Below are 19983 nucleotides of genomic sequence, written 5' to 3'. Positions count from 1 at the left end.
ATTGGAACACAACCAAAGAACCCATGTGATCTTGATTTAAGTTTAAAAAGGGTATTTATATGTACAAGCACTTGTATTATAGTATCCATACAAAGGGCATACATATGGAAAGTATTCCTATGAATAACCACTACGATTTTTTTAGCCAAGACAACATATATTGTGCCATCAGATAAGTCAATCAAGTTTTTTCCATCTTAACAAATCAATTGAAAAAATTTCTCTCAAGGAAAATTGTTTTATCAAGATTCCAAACGTGTCACCAAATTATTTGATCATATTTTTGGCATCTAAATGAGTAAGTTGAATAATCCAAAAAGTAAACAACTTTCAAATTTTTAGCTATGCAAGTTTCAAATTTTTGGCATCTAAATGAGTAAGTTTAATAATTCAAAAATTAGACAAATTTCAATTCTTTTGTTATGCAACTTTCAAAGATAAACAATAGCTAACACTTGTAACTCTTGTTGGGTCTGATCATACATTGCTTAATCTAATTCTTGAGTGTCCTTCATGCACATCTCTCTCTCTCTCTCTCTCTCTCTCTCTCTCTCTCTCTCTCTCTCTCTCTCTCTCTCTCTCTCTCTCTCTCTCTCTCTCATCCATTTATATGCACTAATGTGCAACTTCTACAACAATATGGTTGTGGGAATATAGCTCACCCTTGGGGACTATAGTCAAGGGCTTAATGTGTAATATAATTCTATGTCCTTTAGCATTTTAGTTTAGCTTATCTATGACCTACTATGCATGGATGTTCTCCATTAAGAAGAAATTCTAAGATACCATATACAAATGCAATTAAACAATAACTTTGCAATCTTTTGTAATCTCTTTCCAAATGCTCAATTGTATACATAATAGATTTCCCACTTCCACTTTGTTGCAATAAAAAAGAAATAGATGCCAAAATCGTATATTCAATTATAAATAACAATGTATCAAAATAGTTGTAGATTTAGTAGAAATTACGAGATAATAATAGATAATATTTCTCACATTGAGAATGGAAATTATACGGATACACTTAAATCAATGCCTAAAGGGCGTTTAGATAGATTGTGTATCATCAATGAGAATATGTTTGATGAGATACACATGCATGAATAGACTTTTCTATCATCATACTACTCAAAGATTGATTTACAATATATTCCCAATTGTTGTAGCTTGTGACATTTGAGGTTCTAAATGAGATACTTTGCTCTCTTGAAGTTGGCCAAAGGGAAAACATTTGGATCCATTTTTCCTTCATAGATATTTTCTATGAAGTTTGATTATGCATCTCAAAGTTTGTTTATGAAACTACTCTACAATCTCTCCTAATTTGCCCTTCTGATCCTGTCAAAGGGCTTAGGTTACCCATTCTAACCATAGCGTCCTTAAACCTTGTGAAGAATATGTTTTGATTTGTTGCATATAATCTCACAAGGGATTGGAAGTTGAAAGTTTGTGCAAATGTGTGATTTAAGTTAGGAATCGAAAAATTTGTGGAGTAGAGCTCTTGATCGGACTGGAGTAATCCCATGTTGTTCATTAGGTTTTTATAGTATTGGTTGGAAAAAATATTCATATTTATGGGCTCCAATGGCACTCTTGCATTAGGGTCACCACCATTTTCAGGACAAGCTTGGCGAAGAATTTGAAGATAGTTGTTATCAAGTGTTGCATCAGGCTCCCCATTACCAGTAAAGTTATATAAGCGAGATCTCAAAAGTAGACATCTTGCACGACCAATAGAATGTCCACCTACATTAACCATTGTTTTTAAAAGAAATCATGCAACATGGCATAATCAAGAAAAAATGCATTTATCATTATTGTGCTCACTAGCTATGGTGAGGCTATGATGCATTGGTGGTCCTACATTTGCAATTACATACAAATAGCTTCCAATTTTCAAAATGTCCTTACCTGACAAGGTCAGCACATCTAGCACTGAAAGGCCAACTGCTTGAAACTTTGAGATTATAGTAGTAACATTTTCAAAAGGACTTGGAAGGTTGACATTAGCTTTGTTCTGATCAGCTGACAAACTATCCCTCCTTCCAAGCATAACTTGCCAATATGGGCCTCCTGCCTAGCATGCCAATATAGCTAGATAAACATTACTTCATCCATGTAAAGTCTCACTAATTCTGCTAGAATAATAAAACAACTAGATGGAATTTTTAAAAATATTTTAATCTTATAAAATGAGGTACTAACATTATTAAAGTATCCATTTATAATGAAAAAAAACTACTATGTCTTTATTGAATATATGCTTCAATGATTTATGACCATCTACTCTATCTATCTTACCAAATAAACGGAATCTCGAGCTGCAATTGCAAGAATGTCAGCACATGACACTATGCCCGGACACTTGGCCTCCAAAGCAGTCTTCATGTTATCAACAACATCAAGACCTTGAATGGAATTCAAATTTGGGAATGCTGATTTCTCCCCTAGTAAACTCGGTTGATCATCTAGTAAGATTGATCCATCACAACCCTGCCAAGACATGTTTGAACTTACACCCAAAGTGACCTTACCCCTTATTAAGAGCATGAATAGGACTAGAACTAATTATAGCTCTAAAACATGAAGAATGATAGAAAAACAACTTAGTCACTTCAACCAAGTCGTTATTATTTTTAGTTATTTTTAGATGCCTACACAATTATTATCTAGGTTTTGAGTTATTGCAACCAATCTATGCCACACATAGTTTCACTTTGAGATGAAAAGTAAATTAACACCAATTTTCTCAATACCTGACTATGTAAAGGAACTACAAGATACTAGAATTCTCTTAATGTACACATGCTTAAGTTGAAATGTACAATGGGAAATATTGTAATCTACTAGAACCCTAACTTGTTTAATATAGATAAAAGGTTGGTATGCGAGGAAAGATAGGATGCTAGTAGTTATTGTCCCCACTATTGACTTGCAAAATATTAGATACTTGTTGTCCCTTTTAAAAGGTTTATTAATCACTAAGCTCATAAATTATAGATAATCTTACTTCTAAAGGAAAGTAATGGAGGCAATGTAGCGTGCAAAGTGATAGCTTAAGTGACTAAATGCTTGCATTTATAAATGTCCTCATGTCAATTGCAATCCTATTATGGTCCCATAGAGGGACAATCTAGTTTGTTGTATGTATGTGCCAACATTGCCTCGATTCAAAGGACATTACCATTGAAGTCTTTGTGATTGCAAGTTCTTCCTTAGTCAAGTGTGGCTCTTCTATTAACTAGCCTTGTTGCCTAGTTTGTGCTTCTACAAGATTGTAGGTCCTTTTTTAGTCTAGCACAACTCCCAAGGCATAAGATTCTATGTCCTTTCACTGTCCAATGTGGCAGATGCCTCAAGATAGCAAGTGTGGTAGTTCCAGAGTCATGTGTGACTCTTGCATGAGGGTTAAGCATGCGGCATATATGGGTGGCAGCATATACCACAACATTGAAAATAGGAGGCTCTTAGGGTGTAGCATATATGGGCGGTAGCGGATACCATGACATTACAAATAGGAGGCTCTTACATTAGGGTTGATGGGGTGGCATGTTTGGGTGGTTGGACCATGCCATTGCAAAACAAGAGACAAAAAGTATGCACGATACTAGATAGTAGGGCAATCAAACAAAGGAGAGGAGATACAAGACTAGTATAGTTGATCTTCTAAAATGTGTGTGTGGATGGATGGAGAGAGAGAGAGAGAGTGTGTGTGTTTGTGTGTGTGTGTTTCATTACATTGACGAAGCAGTCGTGGAAGTGAAGCCGCAGCATGAAGGCCGGGACGCGAGGGTCCTTGGCGACCTCTTGCTGGAGGACGGACCTTACTATCTGGAGAGCCTGCGGACAAGAACTCCAATAGAAGCCTGCTCTCAGCGTCGCTCCATAGCCTGCTGCAGGCGCAGCAGCCACAAGCCCGTGATGAGCCGCCAACATCATCACCAGCACCAGCACCGACGCCATAGCCGCCATCCCAGCTGTCTATAGCCTTTCTCCCTAGCCCCCTACCACACCTCTCCCTCTTCATCCCCATCCCCCACCCTTGTTACTTATATACACATCTCTCCTTCCACTCATCTCTCCTTCCACTCCCTTTTGCAGCTTTCAGCCTTTGCATGCCTCTCCAACTATGGCAGTATGGCTCCTATCCAATCATTTTATATTGGGTTGTTTCTTTAACATCAAACAAATATGAAGTCCAATTCTCTCTCTCTCTCTCTCTCTCTCTCTCTCTCTCTCTCTCTCTCTCTCTCTCTCTCTCTCTCTAACAATAGCCTATACTCATTCCAAGAGTCTAAGGAATAGCACTCAACTCTATGTTGTCCCAAGTCTCCATTCACAATAGTCTTTTCCTTTTTTCAAGAGTCCCTTGACTCTAGGAGATCACTTCTACACCACATGCCTTTAGGAGTCTCCATTCACAATAGTCTTTTCTTTCACTCTAGGAGATCACTTCTACACCACATGCCTCGTATTAATAAATGCTTTTGGCAGCACTACAACCTTAATTGGTATACCAAGGAGGAAAGAACCACAGATCGTTTTAATCATAAAGTGTAAGTGGGTACATGAAGGAGGCTGAAGCCCATGAATGCTCATAACAAAGACTTGGGCTATCATCACACTACAACTTTCCAATATAAAGAACAACATTAATCTTAGCTAGTGGGGCATGCTAACATTAAAGTGACACTCAATGTGCACTAAATCCACATGCACATAATGGTGCCACTTAGTTAATGTGCACTAACACAAGTTGCACAAACACACATGCCTCACAATGTGCAATACTTCCATGTGCGCACCTAGATAGTGTTTATCCAGTGTGTAGTAACATCATCTATATATTTAAAACACCTTATTGATCTCAAACATTCTTACATTACCTTAGTGGCTCTTAATTTTATTGTCATTAAAGTTTTAGGTGTCACCTATTAATCATCACCTTTATTACTTTCCCATGATCATTTTCAAAGCTTTCTATGCTTCATCCATATCCACAAGGCTATTATAACTTTTTGTAGAAAAGGCATTTCTTCCATGCAAAATGTTGCTTATGTATTCTTGGCCATGCATATAATGGCATGTTCATGAGAGTTTAGCTTTTTATGAATTATTAAAACTAGAAAGAATACTAGTAGTCTAATGATTGCATACAAAGAAAGGTCATGATAGGAATTGGTAGTCTAGTGCTATACAAGACTTCCTATGGTGCTTACCTCTAGAGGTGTGAGGAGTATTATTATAGGCAAATTGCAAAAGATATAGATGTTGGTTAGAATTAAAGCTATTTGAAATTGTGTGAGACATAAGATTTAGAGAGTAGTATTTGTGGCTCTAATTAGTTTCTAAGTTTTGAAAGGGGTGTGTTCAAACGTTATTATATGAATTGTGTGAGACATAAGATTTAGAGAGTAGTATTTGTGGCTCTAATTAGTTTCTAAGTTTTGAAATGGGCGTGTTCAAACATTATTATATAAATTACTATACTAAGTAGACACGATGACTTTAGACATATCATCATGAACAAATTTGGTTTATATAAAGGGAACCAACTTGAGATTTCATTAATATTTTTTGAATAGATAATAAAGTAAGCATGTTTGCTAAACATATCAATGGTTGTCCATGTCATTATTTGGCGGTGTGATTTGAGAACTGATGATAAAATCCATGGATATATGTTTCTAGGGATCATCCAAAAGTTCTAAAGCCATCAATAATAAACCATGTTCTCTTCCATGATGACACTTGATGCATTAACAAAAAATGCATTTAGTTATGAAATCAACATCTTCTTCAATGCTTCTTAAAGTGGTTAATATGCTATGTCCCGAATAAGGTGGCTGATGTATATCTCGTAAAATGATATTTCTAGATGGATAAGTTAGATAGGAAAATTTATCAAAAAATATACAAACCATAAAATGTAGAGAAACCATTAAAAGGAGAAAAATATCAAGTTCGTACAAATTTCACACATCACTAAAATCAAGATCACATAAAACTACTCTGCATAACATCAAAAGATTTTATAGCAATGAGAGATATGTAAGTAATATTTTTATATATATTTAATGCATTGGTAACTAAATTAGCTTCTTCTAGCTTATAGTAAATCAAAGGACAAAAAGATTGCATGAAACATTCCCATTCTATAATAAACATTGGAAAAGAATGTGCTTAATACTTTGTCGGCCAATTTTGATCAAAACTTTGAAAGCCATAAGATAGTGTCCCAAATTTTTGAACGTGTACCCAATGCATATATATAGCCTAGACTGGTATGGACTAGTATACTAGTCTAGACTAGTCCATATACAAAGACATGACTAGTCTATGACTTCCCTATGCATTTAAGTAGTCCATGTCCATCATATCCATTTGTGTTCAAGAAATAACCATGGAATTTTCACCTAATCCTCTTAGTCTGCATCTGACCATTCTTCTATCTTGGCCAGTGTACTCAGATACTATCCTATACACAACCATTCATTTGTCCAAAGTTTTTTTGAGAATACCTCAATAATAGGTGTATGACACACATGATCCACCCTAGCTATTGAAATCACGGCCTCTTCATCATCATCTACAAGAAGAGACTCTTCATCATCATACCTAGCTCTAGAGAGCATATCAACAACAACTGGATTTTGTTTACCTCTGCAATATGCTTGAACATTGGGTTTAAGGACTTTATATAAACAATCAACCTGAGCATTCCTATATCGAGATTAGAATAACTAGTAATCATTTTCAACAAAGGTAAATAGTTAGTCTCAACTATTATTGAAGCCCCAATGAAGTATTATTTATCACTCTTAAGGGCTGTCACTATTCCCCAAAAGTTCTCTTTTAATCTATGGGTACCTTCTTCATCTCTTGTTTAGGACTTTTTCCCCAAATCATATAGCATACCTATTACCTTCCCCATCATCTTGGCCAATTATAGCCCAACCTATCCCAATAGGGTTGGTATCTATAGTCATCACAATAGGTCTTTCGCAAGTATAATCTATCTTTCTAAGAGTCAAGGAAAATCGTAGCAATTTCTTCAATTTCGGGGTAAATCATCGCAATTTCCTCATAGCTCTAGCATGCTTCTCATCCCAAAAGAACTTCTTCCCCTTTCACTAACATAATACATCTGTAATACGGAAAAAGTGAGGAGAAGAAGGCTTCCAACCATAGTAGCCACACATATGACCCATAATAAGCACCTCATTCATACAAAAGATTGATTTTTGTCCTGATAGAGTCAAGTTCACCTCTTCTAGGTTCATCAAGATCTTCTCACAATTAGAAATATGATCTGCAACAAAGTTTCTATATCCTTGTTCATTTAGGCTTTCATCCTTCTTTGTCTCCGCACAACCTTTAATAGGTACATCATCAAGGAAGAGAATAGTAAGTTGAGGCATATACTCTTGTAGACCTTATTCATAGTGTTCATCATGTGTACTACTGAGTTCTAGGTCCCTATTGCGATACATCTTCTTAAGTCCTATTGGTCTTTATCTCTACTTTCCAAAGCAAGTTGAAACTGATCATAACCAAAATAAGGATCTCCTCGAGAATAGATAGCATCACCTGCAAATGCCTCGACAAATTCATCCACAATAATCTTTGTACTAAAATTCCTAATAGTCACCCTATTTAATAGTTGCATATCATGTATAAACTTGACTGACCCATTATTCTTTAGTACTATAAACCATTGATTACAATAAGGTGCAGAAGGAGGCTCTAGAATTTCCATTTGTATGTTCTCATTAAGCAAATCAATCAATTTTGGAATATGTGCTCTAGGAATTGGAATAGGAGGCTCCATGAAATATGAGGGATAGTGAAAATCAATGTAGGAGCAACAATCTCTAGACTAGCACTACCAATCTCATGCAGATAGAATGCAAAAGCTCTTCCATGTTGCTCCAAAATCTCTAGGAAACACTACCTCTCTATAGGCAATAAGAAATTTTCATTCCCAATATTTAATTTTGCTAATGTCTATGTTGAAAACTTATGCTTAATCTTCTTGGAGTCCCTCAAATTTGGCTACTTATCAGCTCTCTTAACCCCCTTATCACTGTACATGTAAAAACATATACAATCGGTTTCACCTTCTTGTCCATTGTCTTGTACTTAGTGTTTGTTGAGATGTTTGCAATCACACCTACTTCAGTCTCTTTGTAAGGAGCAATGAGGGCTCATGACTAGAATCCCATAAGCACAATAGGAGAAGTGCTACCATCTAGTTTTCTATAAAGCATTGTACTTGCTCTCTTTTCTAATGCAATATCATAGTACTTTTGTCCTTCAGTAAAGTCTATGTGTCATTGTCAGTCTATACACAAGATTGTGTTTATAAGTCCAAGCTTCCATCTTGGAACCTAATTCACTTGTGTAACAATCAGTCATGTCAGTGTCTTCATGAACTCACTATTTCTCTTCCAACCTCCATAGCTTCTACCTCAAGCCATATTCTAGATCTACGTTTTTACACGGTATCAGAGCCATGGTGAGCATGGCATACATCAGTTCAAATTAGTAAACATCCCTTCCAACCTCTCTCCACTTAGTTCAAGTCGAACCAATGAGTTCATTTTCTTACTCTATCTTCACCAACCTTCCATGGCAGCCAGCCAAGCAATACCAACCTTGCTTGGAGCTCTTATATCTCCAAATCCAGCCCATATCAACTCACGATTCCTTCTGGGTACTTGTTTCTTTACTCAAGGTTCTGGTTATTGGCACCTTAGAGTGCAACATTGCCCATCATATGCTTCAGCATTGCTGAAATTTTGTCACGCTGTCCAGAACTATGCCTATGCTGATTGTACGCCCTGATCTCTCTCCACGCAATGCAATTGTAATATCTCCGCACAATAAAAGTTAGTTGGTTAGTTTGAAAGTTAGTTAGTCAATCAATAAGTTAGTAAAATTACTAACTAAAGACTAACTAAGGTAAAAACTAACTAACATTAATTATTAATAATTTTTATTTAGAAAAATCAAGAGTCGTAAATTCGATATTTTTCTCGAATTGGCAAGGACCGTAGTCACCCTTCACGTAAATTACAACGTGAACAAAACTTATGAGTTATATTAATCACTAGGATAAATGTGTATAGTTTGGATAGTTTAAAAATATTAGATTTTGGGCAAAACTAGTATATTTTAGATATTATCCTTTAAAAAAAAGATATGGAGATTTTTAGAACTGGATGTCATTTAAAAGAAAAGACAAGTGATATTTTAGTTAGTTTGAAGATTTTATAAAAAGAAAAATAAAGAAAAGTGACTGGCAAAATTGCGCGCGCCGCAATCGCAGTTTACAAGTAGTAGACAACACTTCGAACAGAGAAAAGAAGAAGGAGTGAACTGAGAGCTTTCTAAACAAGTGTCTTGGAGTTTTATCCCCCTTTCGGAGCCAATGGAATCATCAGATTTATGATCTGAGCATCAGATCACTGATCTTTCCAAAATCCCCCTCCACAAAGAACTCCACTTCTCAACCACAAGCCCTCTTCTCTAATTCACTATAAATATCAGGCATGGGAGAGGCATAGAAAGCATAAGGAGACCCTGAGAGGCTGTAAGAGAGAGGTAGAGAGAAGGATACTCCTCCAAGAGATTGTGAGGAAGAGCTTGAAAGAGAGCTTGAGAGAGAGAGAGAGAGAGAGAGAGAGAGAGAGAGAGAGAGAGAGAGAGAGAGAGAGAGAGAGAGAGAGAGAGAGAGAGAGAGAGAGAGAGAGAGAGAGAGAGAGAGAGAGAGAGAGAGAGAGAGAGAGAGAGAAGAGTCACCCCGAGAGGTTGTAAGGAAGGGAATTAGCTCAATTCCCTCTATCTCGATCCTCGACTTAACCATCTTCTCTTACGCTCTCCCATCTTGAATCTATTCTACCTTCTTAATCTCTTGTGTCTACTTGCGGACGATGGCCTCCAAGCGAAGAATGTCGCGTGCGGATGACAATCTTGCAACTAGCAACAAGGCTTCGGGCAAATGCATCACTGTCAATCCAACTGTGGTTCCGATCGTAAGTAATGTATTTTCAAATTGATAGATGCTTGCTTTGATTCTCGTATGAGATACGTTAGGCCCCATACTATTGCACGAGAATAGGTCATGGGAAAGGATAAATTTCATCTCGCCTACTCGAAAGATGGAGTTTGTGAAGTGCATATATCAAGGGAAGATAATTGCACCTAGTTACATATGACTTATTTGCTAGTAGAGCGATTACAAGGAAGAATCAGTCAAGCGTTATGAATGGCATAGTCCTCAAAATAACGACATTAAAAGATTGTGCATACAAGTGCTAGATTAAAGTATAGTCAAGGGTTACAAATGGCATAATTACTAAAAGAAGATGACATTGAGATTCATGAATAGAAAGTACTAGTTTTAAAGTTTAGAAACTTCAAAAGTACTTAGCCTAAGAGCCTAGGAGTCTAATTACTTGAGATCATCTCGCTCTTATCTTATTAAGTATTTACACATTATGCCTATAACATGTTTGATATATGAGGATAATTTTCTAGTTGCCTCATGACTTGACTAGGAGCTAGTACAAGAAATTCATCATAAGGGTTAAAGCTAGGATGCCTTGAGATCCGTTGGATAACGATGACTTTTGCCAATCCAAATCCAGGGTTGGGTTATCAATCAAGGTAAGTGACCTATAGAACTTACATCATGAATAGTGTCTGAACCCTTAACATATGCCCTAACTGAAGGAAGGAAGTGTTAATAAACATTTTTGCATAGTATTGCTCTTAGATCCCAAGGGGGAGAGCAAATATGCAATGGAAAATATTATATCACCTATTCTTGCATTGTTTTGGAAAGAATGCAATTGGTTTTGTTGGTTGATCGAACAATATCCTAGATGCTTTTACATTCAACTGGTTGTTAGTTGTTGTTTGGATGATTATTCCAAGTGCTTGTGATTTATGGTAAATGCATGGCAAGGGTCTGTGATGACAAGTCGCCATGGGAATAAAGGAATGTTTTCTTGGAAAATGATATTAGGCTGAATGCCTTGTTTGTGCTTGATTCTTAAAGGATTTAATTAAGGAATGATATATTGTACGGGTGGATCACCTCCATGGTCACGCCGCGTATTAACCCGAGAGGGCACTGCTCGATTCATGGGCCGAAGGTCGAGTGGTGAAAAGGCCAACCACGGGAGTGATGTTTCGCTCCTAGACAGCTTGCGGGTCAATTGGAGCTCTGGACACCCCTTGCTAGGTCTAGAATGGAGTTGAAGACCTCCGTGGCCCCCAACATCTGGGCATGTTGGGAGATCCTATTCTAGATAAAGGATTGAGTTTGTGGTACCATGTGAATGGGACCAGTTACTTCTGCTGGGCAGAAGGGATACTTCTGTTGGAGAAAAGGGAAACATAATTTCTCATGTATGGGCGGGAGACAAAGATTAACTTGAAGATAAGTTAAGGAACTTGTTTGAACTTGTTTGTCAATAGACTGCTTTGCTCTGTTTTCGTGTCTGTGCTATAAGTTATGCGAACGAACCCTGTTCCCTAAAAGGCTTAATTAATGAAGCTGATTTTAAGTGTCACACATAAATGTGGTAGGACCTAATTAGAAAACTAAAGCTATTAAGGGAAGCGGGTGGGCGGAACCCCCGACGGGTCCATCCTACGGCAGGGTAGTCCCAGAGAACTGGGAGGCTTCTCACAAGGTTTACCGTCTTCGACCTTAGAAATTGTTAGGATAGAACCTCGATTCATGCCATTTTAGGGGACCGAAATGGGACTATGCCCTATGGGCAGAGAGGTTGAGCAACGCATCCCTTTCGTTTCCCATTCTCTTTGAACCAAGTGCGGCATGGATCTGCTTCGAATTGAGTATCTCTGCGTAAAGTAGGATGTCGAAGATCCAATGCTAGAATGCTAACAGGAGACCTTGACAACTAGGAACCCGAATTTCAGGTCGATCCTAGTGGGTTCGATCATGAATATTCCGTTGTGAGGCGGATTCGGGAAACCCTAGGCGACAAAACTCGAAACATTCCCTGGGAGTGCCGGGCAGCGACGCTTAGATTCGTTTCTCGATAGACCGCTAAAAGAGTGCCTAGAAAGCCGATGGGCGGGCACCTCACAGTAATGTTGAATGCCATCATAGGGCATTGATAGCCCATGAAGTAAGCTTCATTTCTATTTTAAAAAATTTGGAAATGATGCAGTATAGCTTCTACAATCTATGAAAAATTAGGCTGCCCTGCAAACCCTAAGTGTGACTGCCATAACCAAGAACTCAAAGCTTCATCTTTCAATTATTTTCTCTCTCCTGACACTCAAACCAATCCTCTACCACTTTGATCCACTGAATCTAAATTTTTCTAGCAATTTTTTTAGCATCAAATCAAGGAGGGGAAATTCTAAATGTCTCAAGCTTCGAACCACAAGCATCAATATCTCTTGATACTATTCATCTAGTGTCTTTTGGCACTTGTGCTTATCAAGTACACTCAAGATCAAGTCTTCTGCTACTAAAATCAAAGAATTTTGAAGGCTGATTTGATGTTGATTCTTCAACTCTAGCATGGGCAAGGACTCTCTGACAGTTCACTTCAAAGGGGTCGGGTTTTACACCTAGCAGATCCACATCAAACTCATCCTAATGAAGAAGGGTCTTTGGGCCATCACCATTGGCAAAGAGAAGAAGCCTCGTGATGTGGACCTTGCAGTCACTTGGCCTCAGGCCATTATCAAACTGGAGCTAGATGACAACTATATCCACCTTGTGGATAACTGTGATACTTCATAGGATACATGGAAGAGACTTGAGACTTTGTTTGGTGCACAGTCTAAGTCATCAAAGTATGGTCTCTTAATCAAAATTTTTAGGCTTGAAATGAAGTCCAGCACATCACTTGCCACACATCTAAATTACATGGAAGGACTTCTAACCCAGCTTGCAGGAATCAACATTAAAATGGAAGAAGATGTTTGCATTGGTGTTCTGCTCAAAAGTTTGCCTCTTGAATATAATAATGTGTCAACAACCCTAATCAATATGCCAAAACCCTGAGCTTGTTGATATCCAAGCATCACTATTAGAGGAGGAAAAGAAGACAAAAACTAAGGAAGAACCAAGCACCTCTAGAGATGAACAAGCATTATATGTTGGCAATAGGTACAAAGGCAAGAAGGACAAGCTTTTCTATGACTTTTGTAAAAGGACCAGACACACCGAGAAGTTTTGCCACACCGGAAAGAGGTCCCAAAAGGCCTATCTAGTTGTTGTTAAAGAAGGAGAAGAACATGGAGCAAAAGAAGACAAGGAAGACCACCAAGAGAAGGACAAACATCATCAGTCATTCTATTCAGATAGACTTTTTTAGCCTTGTATTGCCTAGCCCTAATGCTTCTGACATAAGCTTATAAAATCCTCATGTAGCCTTGTACTACAGCCTCTGTACAATTTGTGAGGCCCCTGTTACAACCTCTCGATGTCCATCATGTTTATGGTACCCACACTTATCCTTTTTTGCGATAGTCTCTAGTGTTTTGCCATGTCTATGGTGTGCCCACACTTTGTAGGTGTTGCTCTCACTAAAGCCTCTACACACTTTGTACTGATGGTTGTGATTGAGGAAGGGTGTTGAGATGCTTACAATCACACCTACTTTAGTCTCTCTGGAAGGAGCAATGAGGATTAAGGACTAGAATCCCATAAGCACAGTAGGAGAAGTGCTACCATCCAATTTCCTATAAAGCATTGTACTTGCTCTCTTTTCGAATGCAATATCATAGTACTTTTGTCCTTTAGTAAAGCCTCTGTGTCATTGTCAATCTATACACAAGATTGTGTTATGAGTCCAAGCTTCCATCTTGGAACCTAATTCACTTGTGTAACATTTAGTCATGTCAGTGTCTTCATGAACTCACTCTTACTCTTCCAACCTCCATAGCTTCCGCCTTAAGCCATGTTCTAGATCCATGTTTTTATAGTGTTAACCGTGGCCTCTCTTTGCTCCCTTGAAAAACTCAAGACTTGTTGCATATGCATAGCACTCAACTCTTTTGGCTGAAGATTCTTAGTCCTCTGTTCTATTGACTACATAAGAACAACTCCACTCTCTCTTTACTGAAATAAATGAGCAATAAACTTTGTCAATCGAGATACCTTGGCCCTCAAAAACTCTAGTTGATGAAAATAATCTGCCCTTTCTTCGTTCTGTCGAAATACTTTAGCACTCAACTCTATTTGTTGAGATTCCTCGACCTTAGATTCTCTTTACTACATAAAATTAGCAATCTCATGGTACATGTCGAGGGAATGCACTAGTACAACACTAAACCACTCTAATCCTCAATTTCTAGCATATCATCAATCTCTGTCATAGTATCTACACAAGTCAAGATCATCAAACATACCATCCATATTCTCATCATTATACAAAACACCTGCTCTTCTCAACTCCTCTTTTGAACATCTATATTGACTGACAATTCTAGGTAACTCTAAAACTCTATGAAAAGAGAGAATTGTTAGCTGAAAATCCAACAAAGCTCAAAGAAAAAACAATGCTAATAGGAGGAGAGAGCTTTTCCCTCCTCGTATCACCATCATCTCACATAGGGAAATGGTACGTAGAGAAAATCCGGGCCTTTATGGATAGAGGGGTATCCCACAAAGTTTCTCTATTCCTAGGACGATTCACACATGCTATAATAAATTGCACTGCTCTTCTCTAGTCTCTACTACAAACTCCTGCATATGAAATACCATCATGCATCACCTTTGTCTCCATCTATGCCTCTGTAATAGATGTTTGGCCCAAAATAATATCATAAGAATAGGAGTACTGCACAAAGAAATGAAAATCTTCCTATACATCACCTATAGACACCTTGATATTCAAGCATGTAACATATAGATATCTTGTAGTGTTATTGGTGGCTCTCATTCACCATCCATGTTGCACATCCATTGGCCACTTCGTACTCTCATAGACTATGTGTACAATAACATTGATCTTTGATCCATGATCTATCAAAGCAATACATGGAGTATCCATTTCACTTATCTTAATCATTGCCTTAGTGGTCACTCATGCCCAATGTGGTCTAGAAAAGTGACTATGAAGAACCATAATTAGGATATCATCTTCTTCATAACACACTCGCTAATATTTCTTTATGAGTTTTGGACATACTCTAGCATTCTCCACATGAACCTTATCTTTTCTCTCATCAAATAGCTCCTTACAAAGTAGTTCCTCAATCATGGTACCTTGTTCTTTTGCAATTTGGATTACATGTCTCTTTCTTTTAATGATATCTATAATCACATCATGAAATTCTTTCCTACCAATTCCCAAGAATATGCTAAGGATAAGCTCCAACTTGTTGTCCACGATTTGTTCCTCAAGCACTTTCTTTAAATGAATAGTATTCTCAATATTTAAAAGAAGCTTACAAGCATGATGTTTCATGGGTTGTACATCCTGTTTCTTCTCTTTTCTATGTTTATCATTCATAATATGCTCTAGTCCTAGTCCAAGGCAATATAATAGTTGGCTTACCCCCTCTAGTCTTTTTGGAATTTCTTTGAGTATCATCATCCCAACTTCTCTTCTCTTCAGTAAGTAACACAATCCCATGGGTCTTTGCTAAGTATGTATAGATAGAGTAAGTATCCCCACTGATGCATCCTATCTAGTCTATTTTCTTATGTTCTACCATGCACTCATTATCTTGGATTGCTGCACTTTCCCTCTATGCATTACATCCAAAGCAAAAGTCCAAGACTTTGAATTACTCTATGGTTTCTTCTGAATCTGTATTTCCATAGGTGGAAGCATCACTTCTAGCTATAAGAATTCCATGTAGCCATGTCTTCAAGAGGTTGCTTCATTCCCCCCTTGCCAAAGTTTGGAATCATAGGCATACTCATCTCAGTCAATCAAACTTTACCCTATGGACCCTATAGCTCCAAGCTCTTTCTCTTGGCATCTTTAAAGAACTCATTGTTCTTACACTAAGGCGTAGAACTATCACACAAAATACATCTCTTGGCATAATCCTCCTAGCTAGAGCCTATGAAGGGCTTGCTTTTTTAAGTGTAGTAGTCGACCGTGCAATCCTAGCAACATCAAGCTTTAGATCTCTTATATAGAAGCTGGTGGCAAAACCATAAGTACTAGTAGTCGCATAGGCATAAAAACAAGTGCAAGCATAGGAATAGGGATAGGCATAATGAATGTAGGCATAGTAGTGGGAGTCATAGTCAAAATAGTAGAAGGTACGAAAATAGGAGGAATCATAGAAGAGATTATACCATTCTACAATATGGATTTCCACATTTTCCACTTCACCAAGGTAGTGACTACATCCTTTGCATCCTATCAATCAATCTTAAGACCTATAGGCTACATTCTATCTTCCAAAAGTTCTCCTAATTGAGATTGAAGAACTGGGTCCACTTCACCAAGGTAGTGACTACATCCTATCAATCAATCTTAAGACCTATAGGCTACATTCTATCTTCCAAATTTTCTCCTAATTGCAATTGAAGAACTGGGTCCATCACTTGTAAGAATAGTTCCACCTTCTTGGACTTTATGGTTGCTTGCCTTGCAACATCCATCTCATTAAATCTTGATTCAAACTCTCATAGTAGCTTTGTTGCCACCAAGCCCTTGTTTGGCTTATGTACCCACTTGCAAAAATTGTGTCTTATATCTACTCCAAGTTCTTCTAGAAAGTACTCTTCCTTCAAGGCTTTCTTGAAGGAGCAACTTGTAAAGTTTGTTGATGTGTGGCTTTAGAGTGGAAGCCCCAAGTCATATGGAATATTGACTCATGATATGCACTACTACCCCAAAGAACTCCCCTTTAACACCATATTGGGGAATATGGGAATTTCCCATAAGTTTGGGACACATGGTTAAATCTTTGGATTTGTCATAATGTGAACACTAAAACTCCAAATCGAGTGCTTTATAGCTCAATAGATTCCATTTTTCAAGCGCTTTCCAATGATAGGTGACATCATATGGTTTTGAGAAACTTCTGGGCATGTTGTCTGGTGCCACCTTTTTAGTATTCAAAAAATGTGAATTGGGAGATTCCCAAACTCACTAATATTGTTTTCTTTAGCTTTATATATTTTTAAGTAACTTGAGATATTGCAACCATCAAAGAGTTTCTTTTGACTTTCCACCGCTTCCATAGCTTTAGTGGCCATAGTATCATATTGCGCATTAGCTTGTGATTGCATATATTGCACCATTTGCTAGTGACAATGTTGTTGTTGCTACATGTATGCATTAAAAGTCTATAATAGCTACTTCAACTTATCATTGGAATCTGATAATCCTACTGATAAAGGCTATTCTCCCATCTTGCTTGCTAATAATCTAGATGTGGCCCCAATGTGGCTTATGTCTTGGGATCTTCTCCTACAAGTGGATTCCTTGAGGTGTTTATTTGAGTGAGTTCCTTAACTTATTGCATCTAAACCTCAATTTACCCCTCCTCAATGTGTGTTTTCTTTCCCATGCACTTGTGCTCAATTAGGCTTTCTATTGTCCTTAAGTGTACTTCAGGTGCAAAAATTCAGGGTGAGTGCAGAAAACAAGTGTCTAAACGGCTTACGTACCCTCTTGCTTTGTTTTAGGCCTAGTAGGCTTGTTAACCCACGTCTGGACATCTTGTTTGTCTTTGGGTTATTCGTCCAAGTTGCAAGGGCCAAGTGTGTCACTCTGACACGCCGAGGGCTAAATGGGGTTGTAGGCCGAGTGAATTCACTCAGGCAGGCCGAGGGCCGAATGGTAACTAGCCCAAATGGGCCGAGGGCCAAGGTAACTGGTCCAAATGGGCCAAGAGCCAAGGGCCAAATGGTAACTAGCCCAAATGGGCCCAAGGCCGAGGGCCGAGGGCCGAGGGTCGAGGCAAATGGGCTGAGGCTAATGGACCGAGGGTTGAATGATGTTGTAGGCCGATTGGCCAAGTCAAGTTGGCCGAGGGCTGAGTGGTGAATTCGGCCGAGCCAAATGTCAACTTGTCTGAGTGGGGTTGGGCTGAGTCGGCAAGACTGAGCACCAAATTTCAAAGTTGGTCCGAATGCTTCACTCGCACGGGCTGAGTGAAAGGTGTACGAGTGTAGTCGGCCGATTGGCCGAGTTGTCCAAGGGTCGATTCTGGGACTCGGCCCAAAATCGCCGACACGGACGGGCCGAGCCGTGCGCGACAACGATCGCGACAACAATCCTCACAACCGCCAAGCATGACGCCTTCCAGATCACAACAAATACATAGCAGAGAGGTCCTGAAGTACCTGAATCGTGCGGAGGGCTCCTCAATGGCAAGATCGAATCGAATCAATGCTAGAAGCACACTCTCACTCTCTCTCAATGTTAGGGCATGAAATGAACTCTTCCCGGTCCCCTTGGCTCTTAAATCCCTTGCTGGGTAAGATTTCGGTGTCTCCAATCACTCACTTGCCGACATTAACATCCCAAGCGCTCTTTTTTCCCATTTTTGCATGACTTGTGCCCTATTTTACCCTATTTTTCTGCAGCAAACCCTACGCTTTTCCTATCCGGTTTCCTAATCCTATCCTACTCTAAATGCAACAACGGTCAAAGGCAAAAAACTGAAATTATTTCTCCATCTTTTCCAATAATCAAACCAGTAAAATAACCCGAAATACTTACTTGTTTTGAAGATCAAAAAACCCAAACTTCCTACCTACCTCAAGCTCCGGTTCGGGGATGAATCCCTTACTTCGATGCTTGATATGCGGCGCGCGAGGTCTCAAGCTTAAATCTATTGGTCCCGGAAATGGAACCAAAATGTGGGAGCTTTCGCTCAACCACCAAGACCCACAGACCGCTTATTGCTTCAAGCATTCCAAGCGAGCTCTCATGGCTATCTCTCACCTAGCTGATGCGTCGTCGATCCTCTCAGGGTGTAGTGAGCTTACCTTGATGCCGAAACAAGTTGCCTCCTCCCTCACACAAGTCGGTAGCCCCACGATCCTGGATGCTAGCTCAAGCATCCTCAAGCCTCCTCCATCTCCAAGCTCCATTCTCCATAGCCACGTGCAAGGTAAGAGAAGGGAAGGGAAGAGAGAGGAAAAGAGAAGAGGAGATGGTGAAAAGCTTCACCCTCTTGATCCCACACTTCCACATGCTCACTCACTCCCTCACACTCTCACACTCCCTCCCTCAAGAGCACACACGCTAGCAAGAAGAAGAGAAGAAGAGAAGAAGAGAGGACTCTTGTTAGCCACACACCAAAGAATGAGCTTTCATTCATTTTTTGAACTTTATATATACAAACCCTAAAATCCCCATGGGTGCCCATCCCTTATTACATGACTGGCCATTGTGGCAAGGTCTCTTTTCCTAATTCCCTCTTCTTGCTTCATGCCTATACCCATCTATTCCTTTACAAGTGGCATAGGAGGGAGTCTGAGCTCTTTTACAAGAGTTTTTGGAGTTTTTGAGGCACCTTTCCTTTACAATTTCTCTTTTTGCCTTAGTTTAGTTTTCGAGGCCGCCTCTATGTCTTTGCTCTCTTTTTGTTCTTTTTATGCTTTTTCCTTTATTTTTCCACCATTCCGATTTGAGGTTAACAGACAGATTCCATATTTGGCAAGGTTACTTTCTACTTGATGCATATTGATGATATAACGGTGTTCTTCGAAACAATTCAAGATCATTTAGATCATCTCTCTCAATTTGCAAAGGCCATGGAAGATGCAAGAATGGTTTTGTCCCCAACAAAATCTATAATGTTCCAAACTACAATGGAGCTTTTAGGAATAGAAATTAATCAAGGACAAATTAAGCTGTAAGATCATGCGCTTACAAAAATCCTTTATATGCCAGACACTTTAACCAGTGTAAAGCAACTTCAATAGTTTTTAGGTTGCTTAAATTGGATTAACTCTTCAACTCCTAATGCCAATTATTCAAAGGATCTCTATCCCCTTCTTAG

The 19983-nt window shown here is 38.7% G+C and overlaps 1 protein-coding gene across 2 annotated transcripts; it reads right to left on the bottom strand.

Annotated features, from left to right (window-relative positions):
• Window positions 1-1128: 1128 nt before the first annotated feature.
• On the bottom strand, window positions 1129-4049 carry LOC148038759 (peroxidase A2-like). Of its 2 annotated transcripts, XM_087674604.1 has the most exons (4): window positions 3742-4047; window positions 2305-2496; window positions 1915-2080; window positions 1129-1749 (listed from the first exon to the last, which is right to left on the bottom strand). In XM_087674604.1, the coding sequence occupies exons 1-4, from the start codon at window positions 3973-3975 to the stop codon at window positions 1298-1300; spliced, it is 1044 nt and encodes a 347-aa protein (XP_087530730.1). In that variant the 5' UTR covers window positions 3976-4047; the 3' UTR covers window positions 1129-1297. The 2 variants fall into 2 exon arrangements, with proteins under 2 accessions (XP_087530730.1, XP_087530731.1); XM_087674605.1 differs by lacking the exon at window positions 2305-2496 and having other exon boundaries at window positions 3742-4049.
• Between the last annotated feature and the right edge of the window lie 15934 nt (window positions 4050-19983).

Source organism: Lygodium microphyllum, chromosome 3, assembly GCF_053477565.2.
Source record: "Lygodium microphyllum isolate KBCC chromosome 3, Lygodium_microphyllum_v1.1.10, whole genome shotgun sequence".
NCBI lineage: Eukaryota > Viridiplantae > Streptophyta > Polypodiopsida > Schizaeales > Lygodiaceae > Lygodium > Lygodium microphyllum.
This window is presented reverse-complemented; position numbering and strand designations above follow the sequence as displayed.

What these genes read in the sequence shown, in the direction of transcription:
- LOC148038759 (XM_087674604.1), bottom strand. Translation starts at nt 3,975, where the DNA reads ATGGCGGCTATGGCGTCGGTGCTGGTGCTGGTGATGATGTTGGCGGCT. An exon ending in TCCACGACTGCTTCGTCAAT is followed by an intron (nt 2,497 to 3,741) that starts GTAATGAAACAC and finishes ATGTCTTGGCAG; the next exon opens with GGTTGTGATGGATCAATCTT. An exon ending in AGATGTGCTGACCTTGTCAG is followed by an intron (nt 1,750 to 1,914) that starts GTAAGGACATTT and finishes TGGTTAATGTAG; the next exon opens with GTGGACATTCTATTGGTCGT.